The sequence below is a fragment of the Leopardus geoffroyi genome, chromosome B2, assembly GCF_018350155.1.
Source record: "Leopardus geoffroyi isolate Oge1 chromosome B2, O.geoffroyi_Oge1_pat1.0, whole genome shotgun sequence".
In the NCBI taxonomy this organism is placed as follows: Eukaryota; Metazoa; Chordata; class Mammalia; order Carnivora; family Felidae; genus Leopardus; species Leopardus geoffroyi.
The window spans coordinates 100,173,797-100,189,065 of record NC_059332.1 but is presented as its reverse complement, the minus strand read 5'-3'; the positions used below and the strand labels follow the sequence as shown (position 1 = coordinate 100,189,065).

General features: G+C 41.1%; 1 protein-coding gene across 1 annotated transcript in view; it reads right to left on the bottom strand.

The window, feature by feature from the left end:
* Positions 1–8,227, bottom strand: part of SLC16A10 (solute carrier family 16 member 10) — a 109,237-nt gene extending 101,010 nt beyond the window's left edge. The window contains exon 1 of the mRNA XM_045499298.1: positions 6,163–8,227. Within this exon, the coding sequence (XP_045355254.1) occupies positions 6,163–6,496 (334 nt within the window). The 5' untranslated portion in view covers positions 6,497–8,227. The remainder of the gene's footprint in view (positions 1–6,162) is intronic.
* Positions 8,228–15,269: the final 7,042 nt, after the last annotated feature.

The following is a 15,269-nucleotide window of genomic DNA, read 5'->3' as shown; positions in this document are numbered from 1 at the left end:
GGTGTATGAGACACACAGGAAGGTAGGAAAAGTGAAGTACATGGCCTAGGATGAAGCCTCAAGGAACTGCAACACAGATTCAACAAGCACCCATCCAAAAGATATAGCAAATCACATCAGGAGCACAGAGTATAATTTATTCAAAAAGATATCTCAAAACCCCTCTGACATAATTCTGGTATCCATTTATTTTTGATTGATTTTGTTCTTTGAGCAGTTAAATTTTTTTTAAGTTTACTTATTTTGAGAGAGAAAGAGAGTGTGCGCACAAGTTGGGGTGGGGGGGAGACGGTGAGCGTGGCGGGGACGGGGGTGGCTTAAACTCACAAACCCTGAGATATCATGACCTGAGCTGAAGTCAGTCGCTTAACTGACTGAGCCACCCAGGTGCCTGGAAAACTTTTTTTTTTTAAACCTTCAGGAACATGAACTGACTTGAAGTTTGAGAGGTGCTAGTAGGATTATACTGAAAGATCTAACAAGATGTATTGCTCCTTAAGTGCTATTGAAAATCCTACTTTGTGATTTTTAACTGTCTAAAGAGCAATCTACCTCCACACAGAGAAGGCAGAGTTGCATTAAAGATTGTAGACAAAGAGCCTCCCTTTTGGAACCTTTTTAATAATCTACTTCTCTTTAAAACTACTGAATTTTTAATACCTTGATTTCTACTTTAAATATCCAAGAAAGGAGGATAATGCACCGTGTTTCCCAAACTTGTTTAACCACAGACCTTCACTTTGAAGAAGGTTATTAAAGAACACATTTTGGGAATTACTGAAAGAAGCCTCCGGAATTCCCAAAGAAGCCTTCGGAATTTACTTGACCAAGCCTCTGGACCACAAAGATATCCTATCTCCAAAAGAATATCATTAACTACTCTGAATACTGATTCTGAAAACATACTTGTTTTAAATAAATATATTTAAAAAGTGAATATGCCATTAAAATATTTCTTTCTCCAGGAAGAAAGCAGGGAAGTAAACTAGATTAATACCCTCGTAAGATCCCAGAGTGTCCACAGCACTGCGTCTGAAAAGTACCCTTGACTCTTTATCAATTCCATGAAGGAACCAAAAATGCGTTTTCCAATATCCAGCCAAGTAGTGATTTCTAAGGGGAAATAATGTTCCAGTTAGTGGTAGTAATTATTTTCATGTTCCCAAAAGCATCAGATTTACCTGTGCACATGTGAACCGGTAAAAGCTCAACTGAAAAGAGACCACTTGAGCCCAGCTTGTTTCCTCTGATGCAGCAGGAGGTGTGAGGCAGACCTCTGAGTACCATGTCATCAGCAGCCAGGATAACGCAGTGGGGCCGGGATACACTCAACACTTTCCATCAGTTCTACTGCCTAACTTGTAGTTCAGCTTGCTTGCCCTTTCCAAAGTCTCAAATTAATAAAGTAAGATTTATTACCATAGAGAAAGAGGCCATCAAATGCCTTTCTCAGCCCTCAGCATTCACTGGAATTTCCTTAGAATTTCAGCTTTTTAAAATAAGATTGAGCTCGGATATATTGCAAATGCCTCAGGGAAGTATTCTGTTTACTCATTTGTATCCCACAGAAGATCAAAAAATCCTTGGGAACAGCTGACCTTGTTTCTCTCAATTGCCATCTCTAGTGCCCAGCACAGAGTGTCAGAAACTTGGTAAACAATTGTAGAATGAATAAGGAGCAACATGAAGACGTATAAACTAACCTATATCTTCGTGTGAATGAATTTCTTCAGGGCCTTTCCTGAGAAATTTTGGGTGGATCATCAGTTGCATAGGAAGAGGTTTTTTGGTTGTTTTTTTTTTGTTGTTGTTGTTGTTGGGTTTTTTTTGTTTTGTTTTTGTTTTGCATAGGAAGAGTTAAGATAGCCTGAAAAGAAGTAAGCCTGAGAAAGGTTCCTTTTCAGTTCTGTCTGGAAACATCATCCTACCGTGGATCAATCTAAAGGAACATGGTTCTTCAAAGGAAACCCCAGATTTTTGCTTAAATGCCATATGAAATCATCTTGTTTCTCCATAGAAGTCCCTCTACAAAAATCTATTTCAATGAGACATTAACAATTGGCAATCGTTTATTGATAGCAAAGTAAGATCAAGAAACAGGCACCCGGGGGCGCCTGGGTGGCGCAGTCGGTTAAGCATCTGACTTCAGCCAGGTCACGATCTCGCGGTCCGTGAGTTCGAGCCCCGCGTCAGGCTCTGGGCTGATGGCTCAGAGCCTGGAGCCTGTTTCCGATTCTGTGTCTCCCTCTCTCTCTGCCCCTCCCCCGTTCATGCTCTGTCTCTCTCTGTCCCAAAAATAAATAAACGTTGAAAAAAAAAAAAAAAAAGAAACAGGCACCCTAATCTTTCAGACTTTTAAAGCCTTTTCTTTATTTTGAAAAAGACAGAGAGTGAGAAATTGCTCCAGTGCACACACAGGAGAGGGGTAGAGACAGACAGAATCCCAAGCAGGCCCTGTGCTGTCAGCAAGGAGCCCAACTTGGGGCTCCAACTCACAAACTGTGAGATCATGACCTTTCAGACTTCTTTTCCAACCCTAGAATGCCTGGAATAGTGCTCAATTAATGCTTGAATTGATATACAACATAAAGAATACTGAATTAGCAGGGGTGCCTGGGTGGCTCAGTCAGTTAAGCGTCTGACTTCTGCTCAGATCATAATCTCATGGTTCACAAGTTCGAGCCCTGAATTGGGCTCTGTGCTGACAGCTCAGAGCCTGCTTCATTCAGATCTTGTGTCTCCCTCTCTCTCTCTCTCTCTCTCTCTCTCTCTCTGCCCCTCCCTTGCTTGCATTCTCTCTCTCTCTCTCTCTCTCTCTCTCTCTCTCTCAAAAATAAATAAACGTTGGGGTGCCTGGGTGGCTCAGTAAGTTAAGCATCCAACTTCGACTCAGGTCACGATCTCGCACTCTGTGAGTTCAAGCCCGCATCAGGCCCTGATGCTGATGGCTCAAAGCCTGGAGACTGCTTCAGATTCTGTGTCTCCCCTCTCTCTGCCCCTCCCCCCCCTCATGCTCTGTCTCTCTCACTCTCAAAAATGAGTAAATGTTTTAAAAAAAATTTTTAATAAATAAATGTTTAAAAAAATTTTTTAAGAACACTGAATTAGCAAAAGTTATCTACTCAATGCAATATGATCAATCATTAAAAACCCCATTTCTAGAGACATAAGCCTGAGGCTAAATCCTGGCTCCACTGCTTACTTAAATTCTGCAAGCCTGAATTTCCACATCTGAAAAGAAAGATATTTAATTAAGCCAATATCCTGGACTTGTTGTAATGTTTAAATAGGAATGCAGGCACTGGGCCTGGCACATAGGTAGTTCTCAAGAAAAGTGAACTATCATTTAGAAACCTCAATTTGCATTCCATCACTACCTCCCTATGTGCCCTAGGGCTCATCACTATGAAGAAACCAATGAAAACATGGAGACAGAATTAAATGCTCTCTAATGCTGAGATTATCAATCATGAATAACAGTAATAAAAAATGGACTAAAAGTTTGAAAAATAAAAGCCTTAAACAATTCAGATATTTTTTGTATTGTACTTGAAGCTTGCATCTGTTTGATCACAGATGACTCAGCATTAGAATATCAAAATAAAGAAGCCTGAACAGTCAAACTTCAGGTATTCTCAAATACTTTAATACCTGCTGTGAAGGATGGACTATGAAACACCTGTGTGTGTGCGTGTGTGTGTGTGTGTGTGTGTGTGTGTGTGTGTGTGTGTGTGTTGGGCTGGCGCAGGGGGTGGGTAGGTCTCAGTATTAACTGGCTTAAAGAGTATCTTGTTACCATTTTTTCACAGATGAGGTTAAATCTTTGTTCTTCCTTAGACCTTAAATTTTATCAGTTATCAGCTCTGTATCACATAGTATCCAAGTAAAGATTCAATGTAGCTGCTATGTCATACAGGGCCATTACAAGTATATAGGCGGGCACCCAGAGCACAGGCTGGTTTTCAGGCACCACTTACCCTGAGTTGGGCACCTTCGTGCAAGGGCACAACCATACATGGGAGTCATGTGCAGAAGTAAAAAGATTTTCAGTATTTAGCTGGCATATTTGTATAACTATACATACAATATACACCCACATATACACAAACATAACTGAAAATCGTCAAGGATTCAACTGAGTAAATGGAGAAGGATATTCATCAAAACTGAAAATAGCTTCAAAAAGCTCGAGAGAGAGCAGGTTCCTGTCCCCTCCGTCCCCCCTCAGGTGGCCTGTGTTGGAACATTGTAGCCAACAGGAACTTTGGGGATGGAAGATAGGTCAAGGCTGGGACACAGTAAAACTCTGGCCCTCCTATGGTTTTTCCCCCATAGTTGCTCACTCACACACTCTCACTCTCATAAAATGAAGGAGAAAAAATCCACAGATAGAAAGGACCTACTCACCTGAGTTGGCAGAAACACTGGTAAGCAAAAGACTGTTGTCTTGCTATCTTGACTGCATTAAAAATCTGTAATCCTAGTCAAGAATATGCTAAATGCTAAAGGAACCAGTCTTAAAATGTTGACTCTACCAATTCCATCTGCCTCCTTGAGCTTCTCCCTACCAGATACCCATGCTCATATAAAAAAAAAATTTTTGTTCAATATTGCACATGCATATCAATCCTGCTAGACTTTCAACAGTTGCCTTCCATAAAAATAAGTATAGGATATTACATTAGCCTATTACTAGCCCTGTGACCTGCATAACACAGTAGTTCAAGAGCTACTGTTTAAGGAACAGAAATTCCAGATTAAATATGGTACATTATCACATATGCAAAGAGACAGTGTACAAGAATATTCATTGCAGCATTGTTCATATTAAGTTTGGAAGTAATCTAAACGTTTATTAAAGGGAGAATGCATTAGTAAAGTATAATATATTCATACAATGGAAAACCTGGAGCTAAAATGTAAAGAATTTAAGCTACCAGTTCAAGTTGAGATATTATGTGGATAAATTGCAAACAATGCAGAGTAGAAGAAAAGCACACTGCAGAATGATACATACAGTATAATAGTATTTATAAAAGGTTTTAAAACTCCCAACATTACCTCTGCCTTAGAATTTGTTAGAACAGTCTCTTAAAAGCATGATCTTTGTATGCACACTAAAGTCCTAAGGAACAGTCACTCTAAAAATAGAAAATTAAGGTTTAAAAAAAGACTATTAATCATATAAAGTTCCTCAAATGGCAGGGAGGAGCCTTATTTAGTCATGGAAATCCCTTAGCCCTTTAAGTCATAAGATGTGTGTTCTATCTCCATTCTGCTACTCACTAAGACACTATTTTACCAAGCTTCAGTTTTCTCTCCTAAATAAGGCTGATAACACCTGCCTTGCAGGTTGAAGTACAATAATGTATGTAAAAGAGTTATATACAAAAGGTCTTGGACTTGTTTTTTGCCTGTCAAGAGATCACATTGTAAGTCTCTACAGGGAAAAAAAAAAAATGTTGAGTCTGCACTTTTTCATCTAGTCTAGTATATGGTTAAATATGACAACACAGCAGGAAAGGGCAACCCTTCACCTTCCTCCTCCCAGTCCCTGATCTGGCTGCCTCCTATGCTTTCTATATTTAGCACACAGTGCCCCCCCCCCCAAACAAGCAAACAAACAAACAAACCACGAAACCAGGGCTCTTGGCAGAGCTCCCTTGGGGAACTCCCCTTGACCTTGGAATAAATCTCTTTAATCTCGCCAACCGTGCCTCCCCTCAGCACACACGCCCCTCTGCAGCCCCGGAGGCACATGAACGAAAACCCAACGGTCACGGTCGCATAAGAGACTGCAAAAATCACAGAGCGGTGTCGTTGGGTTTGGAAGGTTCTGTTTGCTCTCGACAATTAAGAGGAAAGTATACGTAGACTCTTAAACCCTACTCTTGCTTAATGGGAAATAAGTTCTGCGGCTTGTTTCCAAACACACTGTGCCCAAATCTGTATTCACTACAAAGCCAGGCACACCGAGGCCCCTGAAGCGATAGGCTGCATTTGCGATGGGACAGACCCACCTCTCTCACGCTCTCCCACACACAGGGACCCACCGAGGCGCAGAAGCCGGCGCGGGCACACTCCGCACGCGGGATGCGCTCAGGGGCCCCATGCCCGTTCTCCCCCTACCCCGGGCTGGCCCCGGCCGGCTCCGCGCCTCACCTGTCTTGAAGACCACCTTGTCATCGTCCGTGGACCCAAAGGTCTTCAGCATGGACACGAAGAGCACCCCGCAGGCGTTCTGGATGCCGAACACCGACCCGTTGCACCACATGGCCGCCAGCATCACCAGCCAGCCCCAGCCGCCCTCGGGAGGCTGAGGGGGCTCAGCGCCCGCCGGTCCCGCCAGCTCTACCTCCACCTTCTCGACCACCGCCTCGGGGCCGTCCGAGGGTCCCGGGCCCGGCAGCGGAGCTGCCCCGGTGGGCGCGGGGCCCGGCGGCTGCGCCTCGCTCGTCCCCCGCGCGGCGGCGGGCTCCTCGGGGAAGGGCACCATGGCCCGAGGCGGCCCCCTCGGGAGCCAGGGGAGCGCGAGGGGTGCGAGTTCCCGGCGGGCTCACGGAGGAGCCGCCGAGCGCCCGGCCGGCGGGCTGGTGAGGCCGAGGAGAGGGCGGTGGAGCCCCCGGTGGGACGGCGGCGCAGGGCTCGGAGGTTGCCGCGAGGAGGAAGGCGGAGGCGAGCCGGCACCCCAGAGCACAGCACTCAGGCCTCCAGCCCACAGCCCCGCACCCCCTACTGCGTCGGGGGCCCGCCGGCCGGCTCTTAAAGACGCCCCCCGCCCCGCAGGCTGGGGGCGTGGCCGGCGCGGGACGTACCCCAGACTCTCCAGATGATTGGGCTTCGGTAGATCGGAGGCGGGGCCCCCCGCCTGGCTGAGCCCGGAGCCAGGTGTCCGCGGGTGGCGGTCTGTGCGCGCGCGCCTGCGGCAAGGCCTCCTCCAACCTAGTTGGGGGGTCACGGATGTGTGGGTTACCTCGTCTCCAAGTATTAAAGGAAGGGGCGCGAATCTGCCTAAGTACAGTCTGGGTGTGTCATCACAAAGCAGTATGAGATCTTTAGCCTCAGCTGACAGCGTCACAACCAAACTAACATTGTCTCTTTGCTTTGTTTTTGTTTTGCTTTTTGACATGCACCTCTTATTACTAACCATAATATTTGGGGTACATAACGCCCCCTGCTTACTTAAAAGAAAGTCAGAAGTATAAGGGGCCTTATGTAATCGTTTCATTTCTCCTGCTTTCATATACAATTTCCTATAAATACTTGGCACATTAAAATGCCCATTTTGTAAGACACTGTAATACCAAAGCCTTCCAGTAACATTTTTGACAGACAGCTGGAAAACATTACATTTAAACTACAGCACAGTTATTTGCACTTTAAACAAAAACTAGCACCTATAGTCAACTCCCTGAAGCATGCAGCAACAACAATATATGTGAAAGAAAGGAAGAATAGCCATGAAATTGAGCACAGTTAAATCTGTCAGTTACTCAGGTTCTTCGCTTCAAAGTCAAAATATACTAGTTATTTTATGGGCTCATCACTGCAATGGAGTACACAGATGAGTGTGATTGATCTCCCTTCTTCTGCCCATTAATAAACTACCCAGGAAAAAGTCCTGGGATAAAACAGGAGGCTCAGATGGTGAGTATTATAATACATACACAACAAAGAGAAGTGGGATGGAACCATAAAATTCTCTTCAAAACACTACAGAAGAGCTTCTACAGCAAGATGCCTTGGCGCTGAGCCCTGAATCAAATAGGGAAATTGAGTGGGCAAAGATAGCAGAAGAGCATTCTCCGTAGAGAAAACCGCCTAAGCTACAGAATTCAGTGTGTAGTTGAAGAAAGGGAACATAGCTCAGGTATAATGAATGTGTCTTAGAGATGGGGGTAGAATAATACACTAAAAATAGTCACACGAGTGCACAAAAATGAACGCACAACGATGTTATTTCAGCATTGTTGGAAATAAGGAAAAAGTGGCGGGTTGATTAAATATATACTGCATAACCTCTAAATGTTGTTCACCTCTGTTGACTTCAAAAGCTATCCACATTTTACTTAGCCATGAAAGTACATTTTTAAAAAGGCATGGATTAGAACGCAAAATATAAAGTAAATATCCATGAGTCAATATCGATATAAGCAAATGATTAAGTATATTAAGTCTTCCTCTCAAGACCCATAATCCCAGTCTAATCATTAAAAAAAAAAAAAAAAAAAAACCCAGACAGCGGTGCCTGGATAGCTCAGTCAGTGAAGAGTCTGACTGTGGCTCAGATCATGATTCCTGATTTGAGACCCTGGGTCTCTGCTGTCAGCGCAAAACCTACTTCAGATCCTCTGCCCCACCTTCTCTCTCTGCCCCTCCCCCACTAACTCTCTCTGTCTCTCTCAAAGTAAATAAATAAACTTTAAAAAAATTTTTTTAATACTAAACAAATCCCAACTGAGGGACATTCTATAAAACAACTGACAAGTACTTGTCAATATTGTTAAGGTCATGAAAAACAAGGAAAGTCTGCAAAACTGTCACATCCAAGAGGAACTGAAGGCAGCTGAATAACTAAATGTAATGTGGCATCCTAGATGGGATCCTGGAACAGCAAAAGGACATTAGGAAAAAACTAAGGAAATCTAGGGGAAGGATGGCTCAGTTGGTTGAGTGTCCAACTCTTGATTTCACCTCAGGTCACGATCTCACAATTCATGAGATTGCACCCCACATCTGGCTCCATGCTGCACATAGAGTCTGCTTGGGATTCTCTCTCTCCCTCTCCCTCTGCCCCTACCCCACTCAGGCACCCTTGTTCTCTCTCCCTTGAAAGGAAGGAAGGAAGGAAGGAAGGAAGGAAGGAAGGAAGGAAGGAAGGAAGGAAGGAAAGAAGGAAGGAAGGAAGAAAGAAAGAAAGAAATCTGAATAAATACAGACTTCAGTTAATTATTAATATTGGCTTATTAATTGTAATGAGTGTGGAATGTGAATTAAGACGTTAATAATAGGAGAAAATGGGTGAAGAGTGTGAAAAGGGATGGGAACTCTGTACTATCTTTGCAATTTTTCTATGACTCTAAAACACTTCTAAATATAAAATGTATTTTAAAAAAATCTTTAAGCTCTAGACTCAGTGTGGAGCTTGATTTCATGACCCTGAGATCAAGAGTCATATGCTAAAAAAAAAAAGAAAGAAAGAAAGAAAGGGGCGCCTGGGAGGCTCAGTCGGTTAAGCGTCCGACTTCGGCTCAGGTCATGATCTCACGGTCTGTGAGTTCGAGCCCCACGTCAGACTCTATGCTGACCACTCAGAGCCTAGAGTCTGCTTCAGATTCTGTGTCTCCCTCTCTCTCTGACCCTCCCCCATTCATGCTCTGTCTCTCTCTGTCTCAAAAATAAATAAACATTAAGAAAAAAAAAAAAAGAGTCATATGCTATACCAGCTGAGCCAGCCAGGCACCCCTAAAGTTTATTTTTAAAAGTTTATGTATCATGAACCCATTCTTGTAAAAATACGTACATGAGTACATAGCAATGTATTAAATATGATACAGTTTAAGTTTTACTTTATATATAATTGTTACACATACCATATATATAACATTATTTCTAAGCATTATATAGTGTACTTTATTTTCAGATTAAAGTTTGACATTTTTCATGCAGATTGATTTAGGAATAGCTCTGACTTAAGGGATTAAAAAGTTAATGCCCACAGACCACTTAGCATGGTGACTGGTGCACAGCAAGTTCTTAGGAAATGTTAGCAGTTACTACCATTATTATTACTATTGATGACATCATTGTTTCTGTCTAGGGACTCGGAATCGAGCAATTTAAATGGATGTTTACATTTTTATAAACACAACCTTTATTTAATCACAAATATATCAGGTTAGGAAATTAAAATATGAAAATATTTGAATTTAGGAGCTTAGACATCCTTGTCCTCTACTATTATGTTGTCTATTCCTTAAAGTGAAATTTATTTTCCACCACTCACTGTTTCCCTAACTCACAAAATGCACCCCTTACAAAATCCAATACAAAGTCTACAACACAAATAAATGGGAAGATATTCCATGCTCGTGGAATGAAAGAATATTGTTAAAATGTACATACTACCCAAAACAATCTACAGATTCAATGCAATCTCCATCAAAATACCAATGGCATTTTTCATAGAACTAGAACAAATACTCCTAAGATTTGTATGGCACTAAAAACATGCTGAATAGCCAAAGCAATCATGAGAAAGAAGCACAAAGCTCTCTAATTTCAAACTATACTACAAAGCTATAGTAATCAAAACAGTAGGACACTGGCACAAAAACAGACACATAGATTCATAGAATAGAATAGAAAGCCCAGAAAGGTCACATAAAGTTCAATTAATCTATGACAAATGAGGCAAGAATATACAATAGGGAAAAAACAGTCTCTTCAATAAATGGTGTTAGGAAAACTGAACAGTTACATACAAAAGAAAAAAACTGGACCCTATCTTACACCATATACAAAAATAAGTTCAGTGTGGATTAAAGATCTAAGTATAGGACCTGAAATCATAACTCCAAGAAGAAAATCTAGGCAATAAGTTCTTTGACATTAGTTTAGCAATATATTTTGGACCCATCTCCTCAGGCAGGGCAATGAAAGCTAAAATAAACAAATAGAATTACCTCAAACTGGGGCAACTGTGTGGCTCAGTCAGTTGAGCATCCAATTCTTGATTTCAGCTCAGGTCATGATCCCAGAGTCACGGGATCAAGACCCATGTGGGGCTCTGCACTGAGCATAGAGCCTGCTTAAGATTCTCTCTCTCTCTCTCTCTCTCTCTCCCCTTCTACCCCTCTCCCACACTCTTTCTCTCTCTCTCTCTAAAATGAAAAAGAAAAAGAAAGATAAAATTGTTACATCAAACTGAAAACCTTTTGCACAATGAAGTAAACCATCAACAAAATGAAAAGGGAACCTGAGTGGGACAAGATATTTGTAAATCATACATCCACTAAGGAGTTAATATCCAAAATATATAAAGAATTTGTACAAGTTAATACCAAAAAAACACATAACCCAATTTAAAAATGGGCAGAGGACTTGAATATACATTTTTCCAGTGAAGATACACAGGTGGCCAACAGACACATGAAAAGATGGTCAACATCACTAATCACTAATCAAGGAAATGCAAATCAAAACCACAATGAGATATCACCTCACATCTATCAGACTATTATCAAAAAGACAATAAGTGTTGGCAACGATGTGGAGAAAAGGGAACCGTCATACACTGTTGGTTAGAATGTAAATTGGTACAGCCACTATGGAAAACAGTATGGAGATTCCTCAGAAAATTAAAAATAGAACTACCATACAATCTAGCAACTCCACTTCTAAATATTTATCCAAAGAGAACAAAAACATCGATTCAAAAAGATATATGCATCCCTATGTGATGAAGCATTACTTACAAAACCAAGATATGGAAGCAACCTAAATGTCCATCAATAGCTGAATGGGTAAAAAAGTTGTAATATATCGATGTAATGGAATATTACTCAGCCATGAAAAAAATGAATCTTACCATTTGCAACAACATAAATGGACCTAGAGGGTATTATGCTAGGTTAAATAAGCCATACAGAGAAATAAAAATACTATATTATTTCACGTATATGTGAAACCTAAAAAAATGTGAAAAAACAAAACAGAAACACACTTGTAGATGGGAGAAACAAATTGTTATTATCAGGGTGGGGAGCAGTTGGGGGTTGGAGAATGGCAGAAATAGGCGAAGGGAATTAAGAGGTACAAACTTCCAGTTATAATACAAATAAGTCATGATGATGTAATGTATAGCATAGGGAAGATAGTAATATTATAATAACTGCATGGTGACAGATGGTAACAAGACTTATGGTGTAGGTCATTCATAATGTATAATAATATTGAATCATTATGATGCACACCTGGAACCAATAGGATATAGTATGTCAATTATACTTCAATTAAAAAAATAATCAAGGGGCGCCTGGGTGGCTCAGTCAGTTGAGAATCCGACTTCGGCTCAGGGCATGATCTCGCAGTCCGTGAGTTCAAGCCCCGCGTCGGGCTCTGGGCTGACAGCTCAGAGCCTGGAGCCTGCTTCAGATTCTGTGTCTCCCTCTCTCTCTGCCCCTTCCTTGCTCATGCTCTGTCTCTCTCCGTCTCAAAAATAAATAAAAACATTAAAATTTTTTAAATATAAAAAAATAATAATAATCTGATATGGGGTGCCTGGGTGACTCAGTTGGGTAAGTGTCCAACTTTGGTGCAGGTCAGGATATGGTTTGTGAGTTCGAGCCCCACATCAGGTTCTGTGCTGACAGCTCAGAGTCTGAAGCCTGCTTCAGATTGTGTCTCCCTCTCTCTCTGCCCCTTCCCTGCTCACACTCTGTCTCTCTCCCTTTCAAAAATAAACATTAAAAAAATTTTTTTTAATAATAATCTGATACAAAATCTCTCTCTCCCATTACTAACTAGATCTGTTTGGAACAATTGGTTCATTTACTCAGGGCAAAGTATTCTTCTAGACTATGGTCTGAGTGAAGGGCATATACTGAAGTTTACCAATAAAAACAGAAGTTCCATTCTAGTTAAGCCACAAGTTGGCTTTGCCTTCACCTTCACGGCTTTCCTTTGCCTTTCTCAAATTTCTAAGTTGGTGAAAGAAAAGATGTCATGATGTGAAATGAAAAAATAAAACACTTTAAAAATAATAAGGTGCCTTAAACATTAAAAATCAAGAGTTATTTTAGGTTTCCATGCTCTTTGGAAAAGATATTCTAGACCCCAAATTGGATTCTGGGCTGAAATCTTATTAAATCAGGCAAGTTTGTGTTTGGCATTTTGTTTTGCTATATCAAAGGGGGAAACTTAAATCAGATTTTCTTATTTGAATGTTTTTTACAAGAAAGCTTTTAACTTATAAATGCCAATAAGCCACCTACTGAAGCAAAGTTTTGGGTGTGAAGAGAAACTATATTCTATTTCTACATCCAAACCTGCCACTAACTTACATTGTATACGTTGACTTCTTGCCTCACCTTCTCCATCTGAAAATATGAAACTGTTTATATATAACTACCTCATAATAATGGTTTATTCCTTAATGGGTTCCTATTTATTAAGCACTTCGTGATCATGAGATAGAAGGATTTATAAAACATAAAACACAGGGTACCTGGTGGCTCAGTTGGTTGAACATCTGACTGTTGATTTTGGCTCATGTCTTGATCCCAGAGTCATGGCATAGAGCCCCGTGTCAAGCTCTGTGCTGAGTGTGGAGCCTGAAGATTCTTTCTCTCTCCCCCTGCTTCACTCCCCTGCTCACACTCTCTCTCTCAGTAAAATATATATATATAACCGATAAAATATATTTGAACAACATATAAAGAACAATATGTTCTTTAACTCTAAATGCCAGCAGTAACTTCACAGTAAGGCCTTTTCACCTGTAGTTTGTATTAAACCTATTATTTATAAAAACTTTTTAAATTTTTATTTATTTCTGACAGAGACAGAGAGAGAGACAGAGCATGACCAGGGGAGGGCAGAGAGAGAGGGAGACACAGAATCCGAAGTGGGCTCCAGGCTCTGAGTTGTCAGCACAGAGCCCGACGCGGGAATCAAACTCACAGACCTCGAGATCATGACCTGAACCGAAGTCGGACACTCAACCAGCTGAGCCACCCAGGCGCCCCAAACCTATTATTTATAAACTAACTACTTATTAAAGTATCCTTACTTGACTCCTCACTGTATCCTGAGATGCCATTCTTTCCTATTTAGGAGAGTCTCATTTTTTAGCTAAATATTAACACTTTCCACTCTCCAAGAAATGTTCTCCATCTAGTCTGGTTCAGCATAAATACTCTTTAAACATCTGAGTTGAACTGAATATACTAAATACTAAATTACTAAATTATGCGGTCATGGATTTCCAGCTATGTTCTATGTAATCCAGTACGTAATACCTGCTTTGATACCATTTTAATTACCATTTTAAATCTAGTGGCCAACAGTAGCTTTCTACTGCTTTTGTGGCTATGGACAAATTCTAATGCCTAATCTTTCTAAGTGTCTATTCTCCAAATCACAAAATAGGAATAGTACTATCATGGTGATTATTTGGGAGAAGATGGAGTATTAGTGAACTGCTACAATAAAATCAAATTTAAACACACACACACACACACACACACAACCTAGACATTTTATTGTGAATGTTTTGATTAAAAACATATGCATAGAGATTCTTCAATGTTGACTTGCACAAGTGATAAATGAGGATTTTGATGCTTAAAACTGCACATTATAAGTGACACTGGATTAACTCTCTGACTTCCACTTCCTCACCTCTTTTAAAAATCCCTTCAATCTGCTCTTCCCCTAGAATCCCCCTAATCTTCTCCAAACCAGGCTAATAAGCTGGGGCTCCTCCTTTATATCCCTTTTCCCTAGGTAGGGGCCCAGGGCAGGCTGTTCCTAAATGTACCCCTGTGACATATTGATTATTTTGAATTGGAACTACTTGGGAAATAGCCGGAGTAAGAACACTCAGACCCTCCTCTCCCTTTCTCTCTCTCTCTCTCTCTCTCTCTCTCTGAAAGCAGGAAATAAATCACCCATATGAAAAATATTCTCCCTGGGGCATCTGGGTGGCTCAGTCGGTTAAGCGTCCGACTTCCGCTCAGGTCACGATCTCTCAGTTCATGGGTTCGAGCCCTGCGTCGAGCTCTGTGCTGACAGGTCAGAGCCTGGAGCCTTCTTCGGATTCTGCATTTCCTGTTCTCTTTGTCCCTCCCCCACTCGTGCTCCGTCTCTCTCGCAAAAATAAATAAGCATTAAAAAAAATTTTAATAAAAAAACTTAAAAAAAGAAAAATCCCCTCCCTATACTAAGAAGTAAAAAACAACAACAAAAAAAATCCTTATCACCAGAGACAGGTACTTTAAAGTTCAGAAGCCAGAGAAGCAAACCTTGTTACTGATCCACTGCCTCAGCCCAAATTCCACTTAGAATTCCTTACTAATTAAAGATCCCAAACACCTGTTTTCTTTATCCTGTAAATTCCTCACAAAAAAAAAAAAAAAAAAAAAAAAAACTACCTGACCCGGTCATTTCTTTGGGTCTCATTTTCATTACTGGGCCTCCATGTGCACATAATAAAACTTAGCTTTTTTCCCCCCTATTAATAAATCTCATGTAAATTGAATTCTTAC